The following is a 27,931-nucleotide window of genomic DNA, read 5'->3' as shown; positions in this document are numbered from 1 at the left end:
AAAACAGCTATAGAGAATATTCCAAGACCAAAAGGAAATCATTGGCTGTGAAGGTATATAAACAGTGTTCCATGAATTACTCCAAACCCCAAATCCATAGTTAGCAAAATCCACAATTACTAAATCAAACCCCAAATTATTACATGTGGATTCAGGTAACATATGTCTTCTGGGCTGAGCCCCCAGGTTTGCTCTTTTCAATATCTAATGTTAAAATAGTGAAATAGCAAGTTCTTTAATGTAGGAGAGCTGGAGGGGTAGCTGGTCAGATTTTGGCAATAGGAAAGGTGCTTAAAATACCAGGTGATAAGGTTTGAATGCTTGAAGAAGGAGAGGGAGACAATAGCAAGAGAGAACTGTGCTCAGTGTATACTGATGGACCAGCAATGTGGGAGTTGGTATCTATGAGGTTCCTTACTGCCCAAATACAAACCCAACAGCAGCTTCCCACAGCTGAGCCAGATACCAAAGTCTGGGTAGTAGTTCCCTCTGTACACTATTTCAACATTCACATGTATACTTGAATCAATTTCCCATTTGGCTCCTAGATGGAACCTGGAGACCCAAGGCAACAGCAGTGAATAAATATCTTGCATATATGTCAAACCAATCCTCAAACAAAACCTTTTATCTCAGTAAAGAAGTCAGAAAGTACCAACAAAAATGATATACATTTTTTTTCTACAATGTTTAATCTCCATGCCAAGAATGTCCCATTCGACTCCCCCCCTGCCTCTTAAAAGTAGGTGACAAAGTAGAAATCCAGTCATGAAAATAAAAAGGCAGAGGTGTGAGTCTTGGCTCAATGAGACATATCAAATACACAGTATCCTGGTGTCACAGGACAGACAGAACTGTCCTTGACACTGTGGGGAAAAAATAGGCACTGGAGAGGTAAAAATTCTACTAGTGATCACTCACACTTGAACAGTACATTAGTCATTGAACAAGGGTGAAGTGCAGGGGATAGGGGAGGGTGGCAGTTGCAATTCTCTGGAATGAGGGCTGGGAACATATACTCATGGATGGGAAATTTTAAGTAGCTATGTTTATTATTACTTTTTTTTTTTTCCAGCAATCTTGCAAGAGGCAGAAGTGTGACATTGAATTGAGTGAGACGAGCGTGTGGGTGGGTTGGCGAGGAGCCCATCTCTTGACACACAGGCCTCTGGCTTGTCAAGGAAAGGCTGGTTCCACCGCTGAGCTGTGTTTACTCTTTTGCTTCAAGGAAAAGGGTTTCTTGAGGGAATAATTTTACCTCCAATAGTGATTTATTGGGGTCCAGCTGAGTTACCTGAAAAGAAAAGAAAAAAAAAAAACACATATTCAAAAGGCTGGAACCAGTACAATTTTCTCCACATGGCATTAAGTTTACCTATGCACATTTACTTTGAGCCCTACTATGTCCTGGCATGGCTATATTCATGTCTTAATTTTCAAAATAACCCTGTAATGTAGGTGTTGTTATTCTTACTTCAGATGAGGAACACGGAGCTCTCAGAAAGGTCAAGTTACAGAGTTTAGTTTTGTGGAGGACCTCAAGTCATAAGGTTCCTGAGATGCAACTTTTTCTTAGACAAGTCCCTCATCTTCAGTGCCCTCAGAAAGGATTCTGTTTAAATAGCTGACTGATGCTCCTGGGGACCTCTGCTTGGTTAAATCCTGATGAGAGGGCCTGAGAGAGGGACTGTTGGGCTTGGTGAGACAACAGCTAAACCTTCTTCCCACTAAAATTAGGCATAGTAAACTGCAAATGGTCATTCTAAAGACCTAAGGATGATTATCTACCTGGTGAGGCATACCATTATCTCCATGATGAGGCATACCACAATCTCCTTCTTGGGGAGATATATATATATATGATGTTGTTGAAAAAAATAAGTCAACATCATATATATATATCATTGAATTATGATGTTGACTTATTTTTTCTCAAACTATATATATATATAGTTTGAAAAAATAAGTCAACATCATAATTCAATTTTAAATTTTTAGAAATTAAAAAATGGACTATTAAAAAAAGTAAAGCTAGATGAAATATTGGCACCAGGGGATTTGCTACTGATACAGGAATCCTAAATTAGGTTTATGCCCATCTGGTCCAATGGCAGGGACAGGACATGATGGGTTTTTGAATCTGAGAAACAAAATTTTCATGTTTATCAAAAAAGGTCATGAATTTTAGAAAGTTAAGAAATACTAGTATAGGAAGGAAGACATAGGTTTTGGAATTAAAAGACTGGTATAAATCACAGCTGTGCTGGTTATCAGCTTTGTGTCTTTGGAGTTAGTATCAACCTCACAGGACTGATGTGAGGATTAAATGAGAAAAAACATATAATTAGCACAGTGTCTGGCACAGAGCAGGTGTCAAGAATGGCTGCTGTGTGTTACAGCAACTGTAAAGCATGGATGGACACACAGGCAAATGGGCAGCTGGGAGTGTGTGTGACAGAAGGCCAGGCAGTCTCTAGTCAGGGCTGAAGCTGTTGCTGTTACATATAGGAGCTCTGGGCCCACGGGCAAAGACTCCAGCACCTGAGGCAGGCAATCTTGTCTTCTGCTCAACTCAAGCCACTCCTAATGAGATGTCTCTGCTGGCTTCTGGCTAGAGAGAAGGGGAGCCCCTGGGGGCCAAGGCTGGTGTCAAAGGGAGACCGGCAAGTTGAATGGGGAATACTATCTTTGACTGTATCCAGATGGAAACCTGGTATGCCCAGGAGGATCATTAAGGAGACACATTCGCCCCTAGAATCCTCTCTGTTTATAAAACTCAGGGCAAAGCATGTTCTTCTAGTATCTCTTGGGTTATGGGCAGATGGGCAGGCAAGGTGGTGGGGAGGGCCCGTCCTGCTGTCTGTCTTCCAATGCACTGGGGGGCAAGCTGCAGGCAAATGTTTACCCACTTCCCCGATTAACGTACAATGCTGAATTGGCTTCTGTCAACAAACAGCTATGCTGCTTCTGCTTCTGACTCTTTGGCATTTTCTGCCCAGCTGCTTCTGCTATTGTTCTTAATTAACATGCCAGAGCTCTCTTTCGGCATCTTCTACTTTGTTATTTGTAGTTTGTAAATATGATGTTTGCTGGAAAAAGCCAAAAACCATAACAGTGCTAGAGCTGTGAGTACAGGCAGGAAAACGTGCTGGAAAGAAAAAGAAGCTAGGAGGCTGGAGCATCAGGCCTGTGTTGCATCCGGTTGGGGTTGTCAACATGCAAGGTTAGAGACTAATAAACTGCAATTGGTTTTCAAATGAAAAACAGTGTCCAAGAAAGTTAAGCGATTTTCTTAAATGGGAAAGCTGGGATTTGGAAAGGAAGAAACAAAAGTTTCTTGAACATCTCAGGTATGTTATCTCATTTAGTCCATATGACCACCATGCAAGACTGTGGAGATGAGACAACTGAGGATCAAGATGGTGCCACTTATTTAAGGTCATGTGGTTAGAAAGAAATCTATATGAGGTTAAAAGAAAACTTAGATTCAAATCCTAGCTCTGTCATTTACTATACCTATATGACCTTGAAGAAGTTATACAACATGAGACCATTTACCAACCTGTAAAATGGGAATTGTAATTGCTCCTTTTTAGGTTATAATGTTAAATGGAATAATGTTAGTGAAGACTCTGGTACAATACTGAGTCAGGAAGTGTTCAGCAGGTGATAGTCATTACTGGATGAGGTATTCCTTGAATAGAGGCTCTGTTTTTTCCAACTACAAAGCTGGAACTTCATCCCTGAAGACTCTTGGAGCCAGGAACCAGGCTGCCTTTCTTGTTTCTACACCACTGCCCAGCAAGAATGCTACCCTTTCCCTGACTGACTAATGTCTTGATCTCTGAGATTCCTTCTGTAGTTTCAGTGGGGCTATCCAATGGATTGCTTCCAAGTGAACATGGCTCTGCTGGGGCACTCCCTCTGGTGCCCCCAGCTAAAGCAATTTTTTCCCCCTCTGAAGGTCATTTAGACAAAAATTTCAAAGTAAACAAGGGCAATTTCTGTTTCCACTCTCGGTTACCTGGCTTGAACAAAGTGACTGAGGTGAAACTAGGGGATGGAGCACACTATTCTTCTCCTGAACAAAATAGTGGCCACAGTGTGAAACCATCTTGCAGTGCTCTGGGCTCCTTCCAAGAAGGACCTTCCAGGAAGGACCTCCTGGTAGGAAACATATAAAAATTTATACCCCTTGAGAAACATTTGAAGATCCGGAGCTCTCTGTTTCGAGAGAGGGCACAGGGAAGAGGTAGCACTGCCATTGCTACAGGTGCAGGGAGAAGGCTGTGCCCACCTCTATGAGTATCTGCAGGCTGACAGAAAGGAGACAGGGTCATGTGTTCTGTGCAGCTCCAGTGGGCAGAGCTAGGAGTGTGAGGTAAAACTGCCGGGAGGCAGAACTCAGCAAGACAGAAAGAACTTTTTAATAGATGGCAGCAGCAGCTGATGTGGCTACTACAGCTACTTTTTCTTTACCTTCTTCTTTCTCCTGTTCTTTATTTTCTTCTTGATCTTCAATCATTATCATCACAGCAGCAACTATTGTTAATAAGTACCTCCCATGGAACTGAAAACATGCAGAGTACTTTATGCTTTATAGCACCTTATCTAGCCCTCACAATGGCCCAGTGAAGAAGGTATACTGCCATTCTACACTAAGATATCAACGTGCAGAGAGAATAAGGTTTCATATTCAGGTTTGTCTGACTCCAAAGCTCATGATAACCAGAATGTCCCCGGCTACATGTTGATAGGCTTTTAGGAGGGGAGGGGCAAGTGAACCCTCTGCTGTCCCTAGAAGCATCTAAGTAGGGGCATATTTGCAGATGATGATGAGAGTTAACATTTACTGAGCTTTCATTTTGTATTTGTATTAGGAATTATTTGAAGCAATTTACATTTATACAATAATTTAATTTTCATAGCAGTCCCCCGAGGTAGGCTATCTGAAGTAGGTATAATAATTACCCCTATTTTACAGTTGAGAAAATTGAGTCATAGAGCAGATTAAATAACTTGCTTAAAGCTATTAAAGAGTAAAATCAGAACATGAATCAAGGCAGTCTAATGTTAGAATCCATTTAACTACTAGATTATATTGCCAGAGGCATTGCTTAGAGTAGGATCCACATAGAAAAAGAAGTTGGATGAGGCAAGCCTGAGTTTGTTTCTAACCAAGTTTCCAGGATATAAGATCTTCACTTTAAGAATGGCAAAAGGCCAAGGGTCATTTAAAAAAAATCCTGAAATGTTTATAAAATACGAATACAAAAACCCAATCTGGGCTTGTGTTTTGCCATTTACTTGGGACTTTACTGAATTATTGACTCTCTAAATCAACAGAAAAACGCACCCTTTGGGACTCCTTAGGGGAGGAGGGGTATTCTCCGATAAGAGCTGTAGTTTGACTTTGTCCATAGTTAGAAGAGGAAAGTCAACCATCTTGACATTTTCTTCATTGTACTTAGAAAACCTGAATGGGTATATTTTCTCATTAAAATAGTATTTTAGCAAATTGATATTGTGAAACATGTTTATGTTAGCAAAAATAGGTCCCACTCTCTGCCAAATAAAACTATTCTTTTCAAGATCAAATTTCTTCACAGTTTGAAATTTCATATACATTTTATTTCTATTGCATCCCTGGGATTCAGTTTCTTTCCTTTTCCTTTCCCTCCCTCCTTCCTCCCTCCCTCCCTCTGTCTCTCCCTCCCTCCTTTCCTTCCTTCCTTCCTTTCTTTCTCTTTCTTCCCCAACCCTTCTTTCATACTAAGAACTGAACCCAGAGCCTTGTTCATTCTAGCCGTATCCCCAGTCCTTCAGATCCTTTTCTAAAAACCATAATATTGCTGATAAGGAAAATGTGAACCTAAGCTACTAATTCTCATCTCAGGCCACACTGTGAATTCCAGAATGTTAGAGTGAGAAAGCTCCTTAAATGGCAAATAATCCAAACCTTTGTTTTCACAAGTGGACACAGATATATTTGCATAGTAATTTATAGCTTGCAATCTATTTATATAAACATTAACTCAATCATGGCTTAGGTATTATTAGGTTTTATGACTAACCCTTTTTTGTTTTTAATTTTGCTGAGGTAATGCTTTTATTTTGAAATTGCATAAAGTCAAGTCTGGATCTAGTGTTTTACATTTAATAAAAAATGCTATTGGATTTCTCATTCTTTCTTTTTCATGTTCCTAATGTATTTTAACAACTTACAGGGGAAATATACTGCAATAGTACTTGGGAATTATGCCTTGAGAATCAGTCCCATTCTGTTGACAAGGAAATGAGATCTAAAGATTGAGTTTACCTATGTCTATATATGCAAGTGGCAGTGGAAGAACCCGAACCCAGGCCTTCTGATTTGTTTCTTCATGATTTGTACTATAACCCTCCTCTTAACAGGATTCTGTCTCACTACATGCATTAACAGTCTTTGAGTTCAATGTGTAGAATTGTGAAGCAATAAATCAAACAAAGGTTTCTCAAAATGCACTCCTGCTTTTAAAGTAAAATTTGCTGAAAGAAAATTTTAGCATCTTCAAAGCAGAAAAGCTGTCATCAAATTTGCTCTGCTATTTGCCTGCTCACCTCTGATGACCAAAGACTCCTATTTTACAGACTTGTATGCAGGAACACTGGGAACAGAGGAAGCCTCAACAATATAAACCCCAGGGGAAGCGCTTTGTCACACTGGCAGAAAATTCGTGTCCCTTCTAGTCCATGGAAAGAACCTCATCCACACCCTTCTTCCCCTCACAACAACGTGAAAGAAAACCAGGCACCATCTTCTACATCAGACATAGACAGACTATAATTAATTTCCCCAAATCTTAAGACCCTACCCCTTCAGACTACCTACTTCTGAAAGTCCTCTCAGGCCTCTCAGCCCTCAGCAAGCCTCTCTGAATTCCTCTGACTACCAAGGCTGTATACTATCTACTGTTACTAGGATATAAAGGACCAGAAAATATGGGTTACAGTCCTGGTTCTAGAAGTATGGCTTTGGACAAGTCCACTTTTCTTCTCTAGGCTTTAATTTTTGCATTTTTAAGAATGTGGAATTAAACATTAGCAACTAAATGGAGTTAACTAGATTGCAGTTGAGGCAAACACTTGCTCTCAGTCAAGCAAGTAGGATATTTAGGGCTCAGTTTCCTTCTCTATTGGGTGAAAGATTAATTTATTTTTGATGCTGGGAAATGAAACCAGGTATGCTTTACCACTGAGCTATATCCCCAAGTCCTTATTTTTTTGAGACTGGATCTTGCCAAGTTGTTGAGGGTCTCCGTAAATTGTTGAGGCTGGTCTTGGACTTGGGATCCTTCCGCCTCCACCTCCTGAGTCACTGGGATTATAGGCAGCCAATCCTGGCTGTGTTGTTGTTTTTTGACATGGAATCTCACTAAATTGCTCAGGCTGGTCTCAAACTCATGGACTCAAGTTATCCTCTCACCTCAGCTTCCTGAATAGCTCGGACTATAGGCATATACCAGAAAGCCAAGTTTATTTGGTTATCCTTAAGTGTTAAGCACCATGATAGCTATTCCTATTATCTAATTTTTATAAATGAATTCTTTGAGGTAAAAAAACGCTTAAGGACCTTGATCAATTTAGAAAAGATAGGCCAAAATTTGTACCATGTCCAGTGAATTGCCCCTACTTCTAAACAGGATATAGCTAACATGACTAAATGGCTATCCTTGGGCATAAAGAAAGTTGTACCATGCAGTTGTGTCATAGCTCTGTCCCTATTGTGGTATGGGCTCTGTTCCTCTTAGGAACACAAGCTGAAGCTGTCTTTTGTTACTATCAACTTAGTCCTAAACAGCTAATTGTTCCCTTTTTTGTGTGTATAGTGCTAGGGATTGAACCCAGGGCCTCATGCTTACTAGGCATAGCACTCTACCATTGAGCCACATCCCCAGCCCTCCATTTTCTTTTGATGAACTAGAAATTTCTCAAGAGGAGAGGTACATCCACAAATTATCAAGAGAATTATTTTTGTCAGAAAAAAATACGTACAGTATTTATATTTGTGTTAGGAAATTGGAACAAATACACTATGAACTTTCCATGATTAGATACACATCTATACAAATGCATACTAAGAATTCTAGAAGAATTTACCTCAAAACTTCAAAAGTAGTTACTTCTGGTGAGGGGGCTGAGACTAGAAATTTTAGCCAAAGGCTATTTTCCCAGAATGGTGATTCTCAACCAGGGGTGATTCTTCTGTCCAGGGGACATTGGGTAATATATGGAGATGAGTGAGCAAGAGGGTATTTGTGCGGTTGCTAATAACATTCAGCAGGTGGAGGCAAGGGATGCTGCCAATCACCCCATGATACACAGGACAATTCCTACCACAAATACTTAACAAATCAACAGTGCTGAGGATGAGGAACCCTAAACTAGGCTATTTTAATTTTTATAAAGACACATAATTCAAGTATTACTCAAATGTCTAAAAATATAGTTTTTGGATTGAGGTTGTAGTTTAGTGTAGAATATGTCCTCAACATGCAGGGGCTTTAGGTTTGATCGCTAACACAACAAACAAACAAACAAACACAAAAAAACTTCTCAAACAGGGTACACTAGATGATGTGATATGCTGTCTATATTTGCCTTGAAGACCCTCTTACTCCCAGCTGCTAGGAGTGTTGGCTATGAGTCACATTTCTGATAAGTCTTCAGAGGAAGAACTTAAAACTGATCTACTGGTCATGTGCTGGTCATATACATGATCTACTGATCATGTACAGTTACCAAAAGACTTTGGTAACTGTAAAGCCCTCTGCAAATATAAGGGATTGCTTTTATTATTAGCAGGAATAGAAATTATGATGATGATGAGCAACTGCAATAATCCAGCTGTAGCTCTTAGCAATTCTCCTCTACCTTTGTTGCAGGTGGTAACATGATCCCAAAGGAACCTCCAATCTGGAAGGATTCTACCATGGGACTACTCTGTGCTTTATCTCCACTTCAGCTTCCTGTGCAGCTGCTGGGCCAATCTGTCTCACTGGAAGAAGTGGCACTGGGATGCAGGTTTTCAGGAAACAGTGACAGATGCTCTTCTGTTCATTACTGAACTGTAATAGAACAGGGTGCTATAAAGTGAGGTTGGGTAGGCTTCTGTGGCTGCAAAGCATATAGGGTGCTTAGGACATTTTCCTTTCCTTGATGTCCTAGTTTAGGTGGGAAGTAGGGGAAATGAAATAAAAGTTAAAGGATGAAAAAAAGGTGTAGTGGGGGAGACTAAGATGACAAAAAAGATGGAAATCATGTCTTGAAGCTGCCCTGTTTTAACACGTAATAATGGTAACAAAAATTTACATTTAAAGGGAGCTTACTAGGTGCTAAGTGTGCTCTGTGCTTTATGAGCATTACATAAACACTCTGAGGGAGTTACTATCATCTACTTTAAAAATGAGAAATAGAGGTTCAGAAAGATTATATAACCTGTTTAAGATTTCATAGGCAAGAAGTGGCAGAGCAAGAATTTAAATCTAGGTTTGGCTTCAAAGTCTGTGTTCTTAACTACCATGGTAGATGATTTTCGTATTGCAGTCCTGCACTGGACTATCTGAGATCCTTGTTTGGAAGGACTTTTCTTTTCATGTAACTGAAGCATATACTTCCCCATAACAGAGTATATCATTACAGACCTAGTGTTAAGAGCTGGATGGGGTTCTTAGAGTTCATCTTTGTAACACATGGAGACAGAAAAATCTAGAAAGTACAAAGAATTCATTCAAGGTTACTCACCATTCATGCAAATCTGGAACCAAATCTGGATTCTTAGGTTCCAGACTATCCTTTTAGATGGGCTAATGTGAACACCAATGACCCCAACTCTAAAGTTGTTCCACTACTGTTAAAATGGTCCTATACCTGGCATATTGTCAGGGATACCCTGAATACCAAACCAGAGATGTAACCCTCTCTTTCTATTGGTCTCCCTGATGGCAGTGTTGGTCACTATATGATTAAACAACAATGTTAATGGGGAAGGCTCAGGGGTACTGGGGGGTATTTTAATAAGGGTAGGGTGGGAAGAAGAAAGCCTCTTTGGTCTAAAAATAGAAAAAGCTCCTAGTATGCAGAATGAATGCAAAAAGAATAAAATAATAAAGTACATAAAAAGAATGTGAAAAGTGTTAAGCAGAATGGGAACAGGCACATCTCCCCATTCTGAAGTCCGTTTCCAATATCAGTCATTTTTGGGATCTAGAAAATACAGTTTCAAGTAAATAAAGGAAGTTCTACTTTACAGAGCAGTTGGTAAGCTTGCTGTCCTTAGAAACATAAAACAGAGAACAGGGAAATTCATGAATGAACATTCTATAGTGAGGCAAGAGAAATCCAATGATTAACCTCAGCAGTGTGCCCATGTTACAGATGTGCAAATATACTGGTCTCATCCCTTGATGCAGCCAAAGACTCAGGGCTGGGTTGCTCTGACCCTGAGAAACCTAGTATGGTTGCCCCAGTGAGATGCACAAATAACATCTTCAGTGGGTGTGGTGATTTGAAAAACACAGGGAAACACTAATCTAGGGGGCATGTATCACTTTCAGAGGCCAATAGCACAGAAGGCAGCCAGGTCCTTGTATAAAAGGCTCCTAGGATTCTTCGGTTAAAAGATTGGTCCACAACATTGATGGCTATGTTTGGAACAAGGCACTAAGAAACAAATGAAAGGAGAGATACCTGTTTACTGGTTAGGTTTAGAACTGTTAACTAGCTTAAGAGCCTTTGGAGAAATGCTGATTATTGTTTGCCCCAGAGTTTCACTACTAGGCATGGATTAAATGCTAATTAGAGGGGTAAAAAACAAAACAAAACAAAACAAAACAAAAAAAAAACTGGCAGGTTTTAAATCCTGGTACTGCACACATGCTCTTGAGCAAGTTGTTTAACCACTTATTATACAACAAGACCCACATTTCTCATTTATAAGCTAGTGATATCACCCAACACTCCAACAGTCTTTCAATTAACCATTTCTCCCTGGGTCTCTCTCCTTTGCACTTCTATTTCACAGAGAGATGAACAAAGGGTCTGATCCTGCCACTCTTCTACTTCAAGTTTTTAAATGATCCTTTATTGAAATAGGATAGTCCTCTTTTCCTTTTGCCTCATTTTCCCAATTAGTAAATGAATGGTGTTTATGACAAGGTTTGCAGTGGGCCTATAGTGGATCACATGACTGGAAAGAGTTTGGAGACAGATCATGAAGAGTTCAAATGTCTTACTGCATGTAGTTTAAAAACAAAACAAAACAAAACAAAAACTTTTCTCCCTGTCTTCAGAGAGACCTTGAGTGGTGTGCTTGATATGTTTTCAGGCAGAGTGGCTAGGGAGAAAGTGAGCGTTTTGAATGCATTTTAATACCCAAGAAGGGCCATGCAAGCCAGTGTGTGCATAGCTCTGCACACAAATACCACTCAAGAGCTGGAGCTTTGAACAGGAGTTAAAAGAATTGAGTCCCTAACGACATACAAAAGACTTGCTGGTGTGATTTATTCTGATGTATTTACTTATCCAATTACCAAAACAGCAGGAGATCATTAAATTTTCTAGTTACCAGATGCAGCACGTTCAATATCTTAAATGTTACCAAGGCTCTTTCTGAGCTATTTTGATATTACATTTCATCTGCCCAAAAAACTTATAAAAGTGGAAGGCAAGCATCACAAACAGAGCATGAGTTTTCTTTGAACGCTGGTCCAGCAAGTACCTGTACAATACCAAACCTATACTAGGAACTCCCAAACTTCTAGGATTAAGGAAAAGCACCATGATGAGAAGTTATTTAGGAACAGTGGTACTTGAAGGAGGCTGGAGATATACATTTTACCCAGCCAGACTTTTTACCATGCTCATTTCCTATCAGGTCAATCTCCATGTCCACAGAGGGTCAGGGCTCAGAGTAGAGAACAAATAGGAAACAAATATCCTCTGGGGGATTGTAAACCTGTCTCCTAACCCCAGCATACTTCTTATGACAAGGAGTCACTTTCCTTCCTCAGAGTTTCTATCCAGTTAAACAAGGATGTTGACATCTGTTGCAAAAATGTATAGACCTGCTATGAACATCATCACAGCTCACCTTTACATGAATATCTCCTGGAAAAGACTAGACTTACAGGTAGGAATTGAGTGTTTGCTGTCTCTGTATTCCCAGAACCCAGGCAAAGAACCTTGTGCATTATATGCTCTCAATAAATGCATATGTATCAAATCAGAGATTATTACGGAAAATTAGAAAATACAGAGCAAGCTCAATATTAACAAAATTTTAGAAGTCGCAAAATAGATACTTATTTTATTCTCTTTTGAGAAATACATCAAATAAGTAAGATCTAGAGCTAAACCTTTTGAGTGATAGTGGCTTGGTCCTAACATTCTTTACTATTCGAGATCTCTAAATATTATCTCCTCACAGACCCTATACTCCAGCTAACTGGAGTAGCTTGCCGTCCCCCAAATGTCTTGTGCTTTTCCTCTCTGAACCTTTGTTATGTTGTTTACTCTACTTGTACTGTCCTTCCTCCCTAATTGGACCTATTCCAACATAGACATTCTTCAAGGCTCAGCTTAAATGCTCCTTCCTACACGAAACAAGGCTTTAGTGACAGGACCTAAATTAACCTCTTTCTCCTATTCCTAAAACAGAGTTAATCATATTTGGCCTCTTTTTGCATTGCCCTGCATGTGGCCAATCTACATTTGCTGAATATGCCTTTGTTTTACCTTAGGTGCTTCAGATAATATGGCTGTCAGAGTCTGCTAGTAAACTCAAGGTCAGGATTTAATCTGGAACGTAGGTACTGGCAATGCTAACCTTGTTCTTTGCTAAAATAGCACTCCTATACTTAGACCAGGTAAAGAATCCTAGCGCATCTAGCTCAAAGGATCAGCTGCAGTCTCACACTGAATTATCAATCTACTGTGTCCCTTAGATAATTTTACAACTGTGTATTTATGAGTTTCTTTCTCTAGTTAGGTTGAATTCTGAGGGCACATATGAAGTTTAACTGTCTATTTATGCTTAGGGTGTAATATACTGCTGGAAACAGCATCAATTCAATAAATGTTTGCTGAAAGACTGGTTTACTAAATGAGTGAATAGAGCCTCCCCACTTTTCAAAAACCAAGATCCTCCATCAATTCAAAGAAACGGAATCTGGATGAGCTATAAACTCAGACTTCCTCTTTCCAGCCTCATTCCTTCAGCAGGCACAGCCTATCAGTGACACATTTCAGATCATGCCAATAGGTCCCTTGGCTCTGGATGCTTTCTAGTCCCTAGCCTCAGTCAGTCCTACTGCACAGATAACAGGGGCTGACAAGTTTGCATCAGTTGCCCTTTCAGAAGGGACAGATTTTCCCCTGTCTGTTTAAACTGTTGTTGGAATTGGCTAATTAGAAGGATTTAAAAAATCTTAATACTCTAAACAGAGAAAACTGGTTCTGAATTATTAAGCAACATTTTCAGTGCATTTGAATAACCTTAAGTGACTTAGCTGCCACCTGATCCTAAGCTCTGGCTCAGATAAATAAATGTGAAATATTGTCAAAGCCTCAGCTTATAGGAGCCTCCAGCTATAGTAAATAAAAGCTTAAATCCCCATAAACTGCCTAAGACGGAGATATTCTCACATAAAAGAAGAGAAGATGATTTTAAATAAAGCCAGTAAGACCAGGAAGTTAATGGTTTTGCTCCAGTTTTCAGAACTGAGTTGTCAACAGGGCAGGTATTATTAATACTGGGTCATTTAATCATAGAACCACATAGTATCAAAGATGAAGAAGTTTAACAAAGAACCTATTTTAGTCTCCTCATATTTCAGATGAAGAAAATAAAGACCCAGGAGAATGTAATTTGCTTGAGGTTATAACAACTGGCTGAAAGAATAAAAATTTTGCCACAAGATGCCTGCTTCCTGTTTAATCTTCTTCCCACTATATCACATTATTCTAAGAATATTCTGCTAGAGACGTCAGAATGAAAGGCTAACAACTAGCTGTTAAGACACCTCAAAGCTGGGTATGTTGGCACACACCTGTAATCCCAGCAACTCAGGAGGCTGAGGCAGAAGGATTTTGAGTTCAAAGTCAGTTTCAGCAACTTAGCAAGGCACTAAGTAATTTAGTGAGACCCTGTCTCAAAATAAAAAATAAAAAGGGGCTAGGATGTGAATTAGTGGTAAAGCATCATTTGTACTGGTGACCAATCCCCAGTACAAAAATAAAATAAAATAAAATAACTGGATGGTTCACTTCTGTTGCTTGAGCTTTAAAGATTCCATGCTTTTCTCCACAGACCTGAGAGTTCTGTTTTCATGGCCATGTACACAGAGGATAAGGAAAGGGAAGAGAGTGAGTGGGGATGGAAGGAAAGACACCAGAAATAAGTCAGGTGAATGTCACTATAATGTGGCCCCACAACTTGCCTAACCCTAAGCCTTGAGGATATCATGAGTTACCCATGAGTTTCTGACTGGCATGTTTGAAATTGCAAAACAAAACAAAAAACAGTGGATGCACAAATGGCTTAATAGTTTAATTTTTCTTATTTATTTGGAGACAAATTAATTTTTTTGAGTGTTTCCTACATATAAGAAACATGTTAAATTCTGGAATACAGTGGTGAACAAGACATTATCTTTACCTTCAAAAAGTATAGAATTTAGGGCAGTATATAGGTGAGAAAATGGATCACTGCAATCCAGAATTCAGAATACAGAAGGGCTATGATAGGGAAGCAGACACAATGGAAGCATAGGAAGGTAAAGTTCCTAGAGTGTCACAATCTCTTTTTTTCCTCCTGTTTTATTCCAATATTCACAATTATGTCCTACAATCTAATAAATCATTTTACTGACCTACTATTATATACAATAAATAAAAAATGGGAGTTACTGTGTCAGGCACTGAGCTAGGGAACAATCAGATGAATCAGATATAATCCCAAATGACTTCAAACTTCAAATGCAATCTGTTGTTGCTTGAAAAAATATTTATCTTGCTTTCATTCTGTGACTGGCTATGTAAACTTGAGCTAGCCATTTCTGCTTTTGGTGACTTTTGTTTTTCCTAAGCCTTGGGCAAGGTACGTTTGTTCTTTGCATCTCAGTTTCTCATTTATAAAATAAGGGTCTTTTCTACCTCTCATAGTCTAAAAGCATGCGTGATGAAGGCTTATTAACATAAGGTTTTACAGAGGCCAACTAGAAGAAAAGTGAAATAAATTTGGAAACAGCCAAATAATCTTCAGATTTGGGATTTAGCCAGACATTAAACCTAAGCTGTGTTGTCCAGATTCTAGGTGAAGAGAAGGATGTGGTTCCAGTGAACTGGGCTGGGGCTGGGCTGGGGCTGGGGCTGAAGTTGGCATTGCAATGAGGCCACAGGGATCTGGCATGTTGATGCATGTGCTAATGTACTGTGGAACTCCAGTATTGGTTTTGAAAATTACAAGGAGTGTCTAGAAAAGGTTAATCTGTGTATATACATGTTAGCAGTTGTTTGTGTTTACAATGGGTTTATTATACAGACTTTAAGTGAGCAAAGCCTGTCTGTAGAGGCACCTGGAATACTGAGTACAGAACTAATGATTTTTTTATTTATGGCTGGATGGAGTCAGATTGGATTGTATGTACAGCCTTCAAAAATTTATTTGATTTCTGATATAGCAATTTTGAATGGTATAGTGCTTTATAAACATATACCTATAAACATATACCTTCATATACCTATTCACTACCCCATTTCCAATATCTTGTGCATAAAAATATTAAAAAATTGTGAATTAATGCATAGAAAATTCTTTGTATCCTAAATTGCAATCATAGCAAACTGTAATTCCTCAAACATTATCATACTGGCTTATATTCATATGTTTCAGTTTGTATTTCTGCTGTGTGGGAAATGCCCATTTATTTAAAAAAAATCTTATTTTGAAGTAATTATAAACTCATAGGGTATTGTAAAAATAGTACACTCTTACATACACTTTTTCCAACTTATATAGCTACAGGGTAATAACATCTTATAAAGCTACAGGGTAATAACAAAGTCAGGAAGTTGACACATATAATACTAGAAACTAGACTATAAATCTTACTCTCATTTTATGTTTTGTTTGTACTCAATTTGAGTGTACATGTGAATAGTTACATGCAATTTTTTTTTTTTTTTGGCAGTACTGGGGGTATTGTATCTAGGGCACTTTACCACTGAGCTATATCCTTAGCCCTATAAAAATTTGTATTGATTGTGTTTGATTTTGGTTCTGGGGATTGAATCTAGGGGCACTCTATCACTGAGCTACATTTCCAGACTTTATTCTATTTTATTGAGACAGGGTCTTGCTAAGTTGCCAAGGCAACTTGAACTTGTGATCTTCCTGTCCCAGCCTCCCCAGTAGCTGGGATTAGAAGTGTGTGTGACTACATCTAGCTTATTACACACAATTTTGTCTCATGAACAGATTTATGTATCTACCACTACAATCAGGACACCAAATGAATCCAAGAAAGGTAAGGTTATACCCCTCACAAAACCCTCTATCCTTAAATTCATGCAACTACTAATTTGTTCTCAGCTTTCCCCTCTCCCCACAAAAAGTTATAAAAATGAAATCAGACAGTATAATTTTTAAGACTGCCTTTTCTCACTCAGCATAATGCTCTTGATAACAAGTTGTTGTATATATTAAGAATTCATTTCTTTTTATTTCTGGGTAGTATTCTACTTTATTTAAAAAAACTTATTTTCTCCTTCTTTTTTTGGTTAGTGCTGGATATTGAACCCAGGGCCTCAAATATGCTAAGCATGTGCTCTACATCAACTCTGGGACCTCTGCAGATTTGGGACACCCCTCCGTGGGCCTGAAATTGTGAAAACATCATAGATGCTGTCTGTACTGTCTCCATACAAATACCCATTGGAAGGGGTCTGTATTGATTGGATCACCTGAATTCAAGAAGCTGATTGGATTAAATATTTGATGCTGGGACTGGCTGCATCCATAACATGTGATTCCAGTCAAAAGCTACAAATTGGGAAAGTCTTAATACAAGGAGTATGTCCTTTTGCCCATGCATGACAGATCAACTATGAACTCCCTTTGAGGGATGTCTCACTGCTGTTGACTTGTGCTCAACTTCCTAGATTAGCTGTATTTTAAAATGTGGAATAATAAAGGCTTGACTTAATTCCCTCACCTTTCTCCTGGTATACATAACTGGTATATACACCATAGTAAGAAAAATGCATTACAGTGTAGTTTTCATTTGCATTTCTCTAATTGCTAGAGACATTGAACATTTTTTCATATATTTTTGACCATTCATATTTTTTCTCCTGTGAAGTCCCTATTCAGTTCCTTAGTGCATTTATTGATTGGGTTATTATTATCATTTTTTTTGGTGCTAAGTCTTTGAGTTTTTTGTATACCCTAGAGATTAATGCTCTATTGCAGGTGCTGGTGGTAGAGATTTTCTCCCATTTTGTAGGCTCTCTGTTCATGTTCTTGATTGTTTCCTTTGTTGGGAAGAAGCCTTTTAGTTTGGTTTTGTCCCATTTATTAATTCTTGATTTTACCTCTTGTGCTTTAGGAATCTTACTGAGGAAGTTAGTCCCAAGTCAACATGGTGGAAATTTGGGCCTAGTTTTTCTTCTAGTAGGTGCAGAGTCTCTGATCTAATGCCTAGGTCCTTGATCCACTTTTAGTTGAGTTTTGTGCAGGGTGAGAGAGGTTCAATTTCATTCTACTACATATGGATTTCCAGTTTTCCTACCACAATGTGTTGAAGAGGCTATCTTTTCTCCAATGTATGTTTATGACACTTTTGTCTAGTATGAGATAACTGTATTTATGTGGGTTTGTCTCTGTGTCTTCTGTTCTGTTCCATTGGTCTTCATGTCTGTTTTTGAGCCAATACCATGCTATTTTTGTTACTAGCTCTATAGTGTAAATAAAGGTCTGGTATTGTGATGCCTCCTGTTTCACTTTTCTTGGTAAGGATTGCTTTGGCTATTCTGGGTCTCTTATTTTTCCAATGAATGAATTTCATGACTGCTTTTCTATTTCTATGAAGAACACCATTGGAGTAACAGGAATGGCATTAAATCTGTAATTATCAAGAATACAAGTAACAATAATAATTTACTAGTGGAACTGTAAATTGGTACAAGCACTCTGGAAAGCAGTATGGAGATTTGTCAGAAAACTTGGAATAGAATCACCATTTGACGCAGTTTTCCCACTCCTAGGCATATACCCAAAGAATTTAAAATTAGCATACTTAGTGATGCAGCCCCATTAATGTTTACAGTAGCTCAATTCACAATAGCTAAACTATGGACCCAACCTAGGTGCCCTACAACAGATGAATGAATAAAGAAAATGTGGCATATATATATACAATGGAATATTATCAGCCATAAAGAAATCATGGCATTTGCTGGTAAATGGATCATGCTAAGTGAAATAAGCCAGTCCCCCTAAAAACTAAATACAGAACGTTCTCTCTGATATGTGAGTGCTAACTCACAACAAGGGGAGGGAAGATAAGAAATTCATTAGCTAGACAAAGGGGAATGAAGGGAAGGGAGGGGAAATGGGAATAGGAAAGACAGTAGAATGAATTGGACATATCTTTCCTATCATTATATATGAAAAATTAATACATGACCAATGTAATGACACATCAAATATAACAATTATGGGATCCTAAAAAAAAAAAAGCTGCATTACATCAGCTACTAACTAGATAATTACTAGGCTGAAAGATGGAGGAAGTTAGGTAAATTCATTTCAAAAACATTTTAAAATCCAGAATTTTGTCCTGACCAACTCCTGCTTTTCTGATTAAATTAAATTAAATAAAAGGATTTTTTATAAAAATATTTTTGTCGGTCTTGTACATACATCCTTCAAGAAGAAAGGTCTGAGTGAGAGGAGGGGATGATTTCTAAAAATATAGTTACAATTGCTAAATGAAACACGCTGACTTTGTAATAAGGGAGAGGAGAAAACAACAAAACCCTGGCATCAAGGGAGGTACTAGGGAAGAAAGAGGGCATTAATGATCTTTGCTTTTCAAAACTCTTCCTGGACACTTTTCCTCTTCCTGAAGGAAAACTCCCCAAGCTGCCTTTCCAACCTGATATGAGTGCCTTGAATTCAAACTGATTGCTGGGTCTACAATTATACACAACAGTGGTAACTGAGAGACAGCAGGGGGCTTCCCTCACTCCTACACTTTACACATGGAACACCTCCAGAAGTCATCTATACTCACGAGGCAGATGAACTGGTGTCACGGACAAGAAAAACTGAACTGATTGCTTTAGGCAGTCAGTCTAAAACCAAAGGCTAAAACTAAATCATTTGGACAGATGAGAGGCCCCACACTGGAGGCCATGTTAACTTATATTGCCTAACTAATGTATATCCTTCTTAGGGCCCCCTAACATTAGAAACAGTAAATAGTAAATAGTTTCCAGGGCATTTTTTCCTGGGATTGTACTTGTGTGTATCCTGACTATCATGGTACCACTTAGAGTAGTACAAGGTAATCGGCTCAGCTTCAATTTAGTTAGAATTATGTTATATTTGAATTGGTGAATTAGGCCTAGTTAAAAAACAAAGGTTATACAGAAACTTAAGAAAGTCAAATGGCTTCCTAAAGCTAGACCTTTAAGATTAATGGGATTTGTTTTAACTAGCCAGTCCAGGAACCATAAAACCATAACTGAAATCAATACTACAGGTGTTTTCACTGCATGCAGGATGCCACTACTAATAATTTTTTCTGTAAAGATATCTTGGTCAAGGGGCAGTCTATACAGATAAAGGTTAATACAATAGATATGACTGCTATTCTCGGAAAGGCCTACCTGCAAGGATGAAGTCTGGGAACTTGGGTTTCAGGAGGGTCCCCATTTTTTCTAGAACTGATAAAAGTGGTTCAGCCTGGTATGGGGAGGCACATCTATGATTTCAGTCACTAGGAGGCTGGAAGAAGGAGGACTGTAAGTTTGAGGCTATCCTTGGCAACTTAGTGAGATCCTATCTTAAAATAAAACACAAAGGGCTCAGTAATAAAAGTGCCCCTGGTTCAATTACTAGTGGAAAAAAAAAGTGGTTCATTATGTCTAAATTGTGGAATTGATATGGTTTATGTGAACATATACTTTCCTTCTGGCTTTCTGGGACTCTGCTTTTTTTTGATATATGCCAAGCAAAGGTTACCTACATGATCCTCAATAAAAACTTCAGGTATTGGAGCTGGGGCTGAGTGGTAGTGCACTTGCCTGGCATGTGTGAGGCACTGGTTTCAATTCTCAGCACCACAAATAGATAAATAAAATAAAGGTCTGTCATTATCAACAAAGATTGATATATATATACCAAACAAACAAACAAATAAACAAACAAAACCCCCTGCACTTCCTATAAGTGTCCTTGATTGGCAACATTCCACACATGCTGTCTCAAGTTTTTGCTGGGGAAATTAAGTCAGAAGTCTTCCATGACTCCTCTAGGAGATGACCCTTGGAAGGTCATTTTCAAGGATTTATTTTCCTTGGAATCTATTTCTGTCTAAATCTATCCCTATTTCCCCTAAGTTCTGCCTCATATATGTTTTCTCTTTGCTGATTTTGCTTTGCATCCTTTTGCTATAATAAATCATAACCATGAATATAATTATATGTGGACTCCTGTGAGTCTTCCTAGGAAATTATTGAACCTGGAGGCAGCTATGAAGATGTCTAATACATATTGGAATCCTGATTTTGTCACACACATATATGTGATCCTGGAAACACAGCTCAACATCTCTTGGCTCCTCTTTTTATTTGTAAAACAGGGCTACTATCTATGCCTTAGAGTTTGTGTAGATTAAATAAAAGAATACTTTCTAATGTATCTTTATTGGGACTGGCACAGACTAGAACATTAGTAATTACTAATTATCTGGTCTGACTGAGAGCTGGAACAGGCAGTAACAACCTAAGGGTCATCTAAATCGCTTTAGAAAATTTAAAAAAAACTTTCAAATTAAACATCTATACTTAAAAAGCTCAGACCCAACTAATCTTGAAATAAAGCAAAAAAGTTGGACCAACGCACTGAAAGACTTTCTGGTATTTGTCACATTTCCATGTAACCCCAGCTCAGAGAACTTTGCTTTATAGAAACAGTTATGTGAAGAAAAGGGAGAATATAGTTCCTTAAAATAAAGCAGGACTCAAAGCAAAATGGTGTGCTTTCATCCTCCATATAGTGCACCACTCAAGGGCAGGTCCAATGGTGAGCTGCACTATTCCTCCCCATCAGAGGTCTACGCATTTTATAGCCTCATATGTCCTGAGTATCTACTGTATGTCACATCTGTGCTCTTGCATTACCTCATTTAATTCTTACAACCATCTCACAGGTGGCTAATATCATCTGCCCAAGCCCTCCAGCCCCCCAAAACTGTTTCTTTATATGATATAAGCGTGCCATCTCCCTGTGACTGCCAAGGTTCAGAACACATTTTTCTCTGCACTAAGCATAATATAACAGTTGGCTTTCTTCCAAGGAAGGGACTATTATAATGCAAGTGACAGAGTGCAGGTCACCCATATATTAAGAATGAGGAATGTGTTTAAAAACTTATTTTTTAAAGGCTAGAGATAGGTCAAAGGCAGTGACTTGCTGGAGATGGATCAAAGCAGCTCAGCATTACCAACTCTAACAGCACGGCCCTCTGCCGTTTACCAAGTGTTTTCATTATCACTTTTGATCTTATCATCACAATCTATCTGTGAGGACACATGACACTATCCTCACTTAAAAGATGAAGTAACTAAAATATAGAAAGGAGAAATGATTTACTCGGTGTAACACGGCAAATAGGTGGAAGTGCCAGTGCATTAGAAAAAAGATCTGACTTCAAGTACAGAGGAGACATGAAAAGCTAAGGAACCACTTATCAAAATAGCACAGGGATAGTTTTACACAAAACCATTTCTCACTTCCACTGCCTGGCTGCATTTTTTATCATCTTGTTTTAAAACATCCTTGACTAGTTTTCTGGCTTCAGTCCTTCTCCATGTTAATCCATCTTTCTGGGTTGCTATTCAGATATAACAGAAAGGAGCAGCACCTTCATATTTAATTTCCAGCTCTGCCACTTCATGGCTATATAATCTTGGTTAAAACACTTATAATAAGTTTCAGCTTCCCTATCTGCAAAATGAGAAAACATTTGCCTGGTATAATGAGATTTTGACATAGCTTTGAAACCCACTTCTTTGAGCTTTTGTAAGGATCAAACCCATCTTATAGGGTTATTGTAAGAATTCAATTACATGATGCCTATAAAGAACCTAGCATAGTTGCCTGACACAGTTGGAACTCAATAAATGGTAGCATAATTATTATTTTAAGGATGTTTGTTCACTTGATTCATTCATTCATTCACTGAATAGATATTTACTGAGAATTTATTAGATGGCTGGTACTCTCCTAAGTGCCAGGAATATAGTAGTGAACAAAGACATTTCCTGACCTCAAAAACCCTTAAAGTAGGAGGGAGACAATAAACAACTAAATATCCATTCAAGTGGTGATCAGTTCAATGGAGAAAGAGAAAACAGGGCAAGAGGTATAGTAGGGTTGTCAGTCTGGCAGGGTGGGAAAGGTAGAATTATAGAGTTGAGGGAAGAAATACTGTTAATTTATATGGGTTGCTCAGAAAATGCCTCAATGAAAAAGTACTATTTGAGCAAGACCTGGAGGAAGTGAGGACCTGAGCAATAAGGATATTCAAAGGAAGATTATTTCAGTAGAAGAAAGTACAAGATCCTGAAGAATGAACAGGTTTTATGGTGTTTCACAAACAGCAGGGATGCCAGGGTTGGCTGGAAGGATTGTGTATGAGAAATCAGAGAAATGCAAGGGAATTAGATCAAAGAAGGCCTTTTACTCTGAACTAGATGGGGAGCCACAATAGGGTTTAAGAAGTGGCACAATTTGCCTTACCATAAAATAAAATAAATTAATTAATCTTAGGAGTTGAAATCAGACATGAGAGAAAGGAGAGTTAAGGATGACTCTGAAGTTTTTTGCCTAAACCAAAAGAAAGTTGCCATTTAATAAGACAAAGATTAAGGGAAGAGCACATTTTAGGAAGTAGGAAGCAGTTTAGTTTGACTATGCGTAATTTAAGATGGCTATAAGACATAAATCGGAAAGATTGAGTACCATATCTCATTGCATTAATCACTACACCCTGTTTATTTATTCCAAAATTGGTTTCTAACTTTTCATTGTGTAACTGTTGTATGGTATAATTCTGTTTGTCATGCTACTTAAAAGGTAAAAAAACAAAAAACAAAACAACAACACCACAAAGGTAAACAGAGCAGCAATGTATTCACCAGTGACATATGGATGTGTCTTTTTCTTTTTGCACACTGAGTGCTATGAACCTAGAATTCACAGTGTACATGTATTGTCAGTACATTTCTGAAAGCCAATTTGTGTGGTTTGTTTAGAACACTGCAGTACTAAAGATAAACACATCTTACGTGACTGGTACTGAGGATGCCATTTATATTAAGGACTAATGACGTCACCTAACAAAACCAATGATAGTGGCACAGACTTTGGACATAAGATTAAATTTTGTAAATCCACATTATGTGACACTGTAACAAATTTTCTGAAATGCAATATTTTGATTATAACGCACAAATTAATACAACTAATGTGTTAACTATGTGCTAAACTGTCAGGAAGAAATGATGTGTGTGGATTTGAACTATTAATTTTTTTTTTTGAGGGGCACCAGGGATTGAACACAGAGGCACTCAACCACTGAGCCATATCCCTAGCCCTATTTTGTATGAGCTGCTTAGTGCCTCACTTTTGCTGAGGCTGGCTTTGAACTTGTAATCCTCTTGCCTCAGCCTCCTGAGCTGCTGGAATTACAGGCATGCACAATTGTTCCTGGCTTGAACTATTAAATTTTTTAAAAAAATATTTATTCTTAAGTTTTGGGTGGACACAATATCTTTATTTTACATTTATGTGGTGCTGAGGATTGAACTCGGTGCCTCGTGTATGCTAGGCAAGCACTCTACTACTAAGCCACAACCCTAGCACCTTGAACTATTGAATTTTAATAAGTATTCTGTGCATTCTAATCTTGCACCAAAGATAGTTTAGTAATTTATAATTTCTAAGTAACGCTGACACAATTAAAAAAAAAAGCTTCACATAATTCACACTTTACTTTTAAAATTTGGCATAAAATCTGCGATTCTGGAGGCTGAGGTAAGAGTACCATAAGTTCAAACCCAGCCTCAGTAACTTAGTGAGACCCTAAGCAATTTAGTGAGACCCTGTCTCTTAAAAAAAAAAAAAAAAAAAAAGGTGGGGAATATGGCTTGGTGTTTAAGTAACCCTGGGTTCAATTTCTGGTACAAAAAAAAAAAAAACTGTGATGATTATGCAGTGAAATATGGTAGGTAATTGTATGAATATACATCTAGAGTTGAAAATTTAGGTTAGATATATACTGTTGGGAGTTGTAACTATATATATAACATTTAACAACACAAGACAGGTGAAATCACCAATATAGGCAGAAAGAAATCAGAGGACTTTTACTGAGTACTTACTATGTGCCAGGTGAGGTAAATTTATAAGTTATGGAGTAATTTATGGGTGATTATTCTTGTTTTGATAATGACCATGTCATTCCCTTATTTAACGACTTTTCATAGGAAAAAAAACAAGCTCCTTTGCTGATATTCCAAGTTTTACACATTCTGTCCCCCATTCTCCCTTCTGCCTTTCTCAGAAATTTACTATTCAAATCCTGTGATCCAGCCAATCAGGTCTGCATTCCATCATTTTACCATATTTTGTGCTTTCCAACAGTAGCTTCTTTCCTCAAGCTGGTTCAGCTGTTGGAGAATGTTCTCCACTTATCAACTCACCACATAACCTATCTATCTCAATGTTTTGTTCAACTTCTATTTCCTTTATAAAGTCTTTCTTGGTCATCTACTCCAGTAGGGATCTTGGCCAACTCTGGCTTTTACCTGACTACTTTTTGGATCTTGGCACAGTGACGATAATTTGTAGAAGGGGCTAGAATATTCTCAAATGTAAGGTCCAGGCTCCATCCCTTAGCATTTAGCATAGTACCTGGCAAAATAAAAATTTGTTGGAGGAAATAGGGTGTGATATACAGCTAAGTGTATAAGCTGTGACCCATGAGTAGAAATTACAAAAAGAAACAAATCAGAGATGACAAAATCTTTCCAAATATATTAATGCTGATTTTCATTTATACACTGCAAGTATTTTTCTAGATGATAATCCACCTCACTAATATTCCTTCCTCAATTCAGGAGGCTGATAGCATAAGGACTAACAGCACATTTCTGGTCTGGAATAAGATTTATTATGTATGACACTGGGTAAGTTTTATTTAGCATCTTTTGTATCTAAGTTTCCTCATTTCAGAATGGGGATAGTATGAATATTTACCTTTGGAGTTGTTTCCAGGGGTAAATGTATACAGGGCACTTAGAATAATATAATATTTCAAATGCATGGTAAGCCCTTAATAAATATTATTTAACAATTCAACGATTTATTCTGAACATTGGGCTATTGGATAATAACGATCATCATTACTTTTCATATTTGAACAGAACCTCAGTTTACAAAGCACTTTTATGCACATTGCTTTACTTAAGCAGTGCTATGATCCTGGGAGATAAGCAGAATTTATTGTTGCTATTTTGTGGAGAAGAAAATTGAGACTTAGAGGGTAGGTGTGCCTTGTTCAAGGCTGCATATCTACTAAATGATCTTGTGATTGTCAATGCCATGTTCTTCCTTTATACCATTGACTTCTCTCTATTCCATCTCCTTAATCATTCCAATGATGAATCAGTCATACCTTAAAACTATAAATTTTCAGTTGATTCTGTATATCAGCCTGAAATCTTTCCAAATAATTAACCTTGATCTTCACTGTCCTTAGGGTATAGGAAAGGGGAGACGTTGGTCAAAGGATACACAGTTCCAATTAGGACACATAAATTTTAAAGATCTATTCCACAGTAAGGTGACCCTGGTTAGATAGGTACTGTATATTTCAGAATTGTCAGAAGAATAGATTCTAAATAACAACACCAAAAATAACAACAACAACAACAACACAACAACACAACAACAGCATGCTATAGAGGTGAGGTGATGGATATATTAATCAGCCTTATTTAATTAGCTTGATTTAATCATTATTCTTTCCTTTTTTTTTTTTTTTTCCTGTGGTGCTAGGGATCAAACCCCCAGAGCATTGTGCATGCTAGGCAAGTGCTCTCCCACTGAACTATATCCCCAGCTCCCCACCTTTTAAAAAAAATTCCTAAAGTTGTGAGTGTACACAATACTTGATTTATTTATTTTTATGTGGTCCTGAGGATCAAACCAAATGCCTCACACATGCAAGACAAGTGCTGTACCACTGAGCTACAACCCCAGCCCAATCCCTAGCCTTTTGATGTAATCTTTCTACAATGTATGCACATATCAAAAGATCATACCATACCCATAATGATATATATAAAATTGACAATGAAATGTTGTTTCTTAAAAATTCCATCTTAAACTTTAGAAAATAAATTTCTTAAACAAAATGAAAAATACACAAACTACCCTTGTTAGAAAGTTTTTTCCCTTTAGTTATATTGCTGTCATGTCAAATTAGAGCTTCACTTATAGATCTACTAAGAATGCTATATTACTATTATTATTATTATTTATTGGCACAGGGGATTGAACCCAGGAGCACTTTGCCACTGAGCTACATCCCCAGCCTTTTCTTATTTTTGCTTTTGAGTCAGGGTCTAAGTTGGTTAGGGCCTTGCCAGATTGCCAAGGCTGGCCTAGAACTTGTGATCCTCCTATCTCAGCCTCTTGAGTCGCTAGCATTACACGAGTGTGCCACCTGCTTGACTGTAGCATTCTTTTAAATCTCTTGTTATTTAGTTTCTTTTGGATGTTGTAAATATTATGTAAACACTTTGCCAAATGACTTTAGCCTATAAACTCAAGTGTACTGTAGTCAAAATAATACAGGATCATTTTTCTTCACAACAAAACTTTTGCAAACAAAACAACAGATAAAGATAACAAATACTGACAAGGTTGTGTAGAGAAGGGAACACTTGCACACTGTTGGTAGAAATGGGAATTAGTAAAGCCATTATGTAAAACTACATGTAAATTACTTAGAAAATTAAAAATACAAGTATCATAAGATCCAGCAATTCCACTATTGAGTATAAAAGGAAATGGGATCAGTATAAGTCATCTGCATTCCATGTTTATTGCAGCACTATTGGCAATAGCCAAGAAATGAAAGAATTGACTCATGAGTGTCCGTCAACTAACAGATGAAAAAAGAAAATGTATACAACAGAATATTGTTCAGTCATAAAAAAAAAGAATGAACTCCTGTCATTTGTGGTAATATAGGTGGAACTAGAGATCATTATGTTGAGTAAAATAAACCAGGTACAGAAAGATATAGAAGTTGAGAGAAGAATGGTGGTTACCAGAGTTCTGGAGAGAGTAAAGGTAGGGGGTTGGGGGGAAGGTTGATCAATGAGTGCTAAAGTTAGAATAGGAGCAAGAATTCTTGGAGTGCTATTGCACAGTAGGGTGTATATAAATGATAATGAACTGTTCATCTTAAAAAGCAACAAGAAATGATTTTGAAAGTTCATACCATAAAAAAATAGTCAATGTTTGAGGAGATATGTTTAACCTGATTTAAACATTATACAACATATATATTTATCAAAACATGACATGCCC

The 27,931-nt window shown here is 37.9% G+C and overlaps 1 protein-coding gene across 1 annotated transcript in view; it reads right to left on the bottom strand.

Annotated features, from left to right (window-relative positions):
• Positions 1-669: 669 nt before the first annotated feature.
• Faf1 (Fas associated factor 1) overlaps positions 670-27,931 on the bottom strand; it is a 396,527-nt gene continuing 369,265 nt past the window's right edge. The window contains exon 19 of the mRNA XM_076860444.2: positions 670-1,294. Coding sequence (XP_076716559.1) covers positions 1,211-1,294 — 84 coding nt within the window. The 3' untranslated portion in view covers positions 670-1,210. The remainder of the gene's footprint in view (positions 1,295-27,931) is intronic.

Source organism: Callospermophilus lateralis, chromosome 7, assembly GCF_048772815.1.
Source record: "Callospermophilus lateralis isolate mCalLat2 chromosome 7, mCalLat2.hap1, whole genome shotgun sequence".
NCBI classification, from domain to species: domain Eukaryota; kingdom Metazoa; phylum Chordata; class Mammalia; order Rodentia; family Sciuridae; genus Callospermophilus; species Callospermophilus lateralis.
The sequence above is the reverse complement of the archived record's forward strand: the minus strand, read 5'-3'. Positions and strand labels throughout refer to the sequence as shown.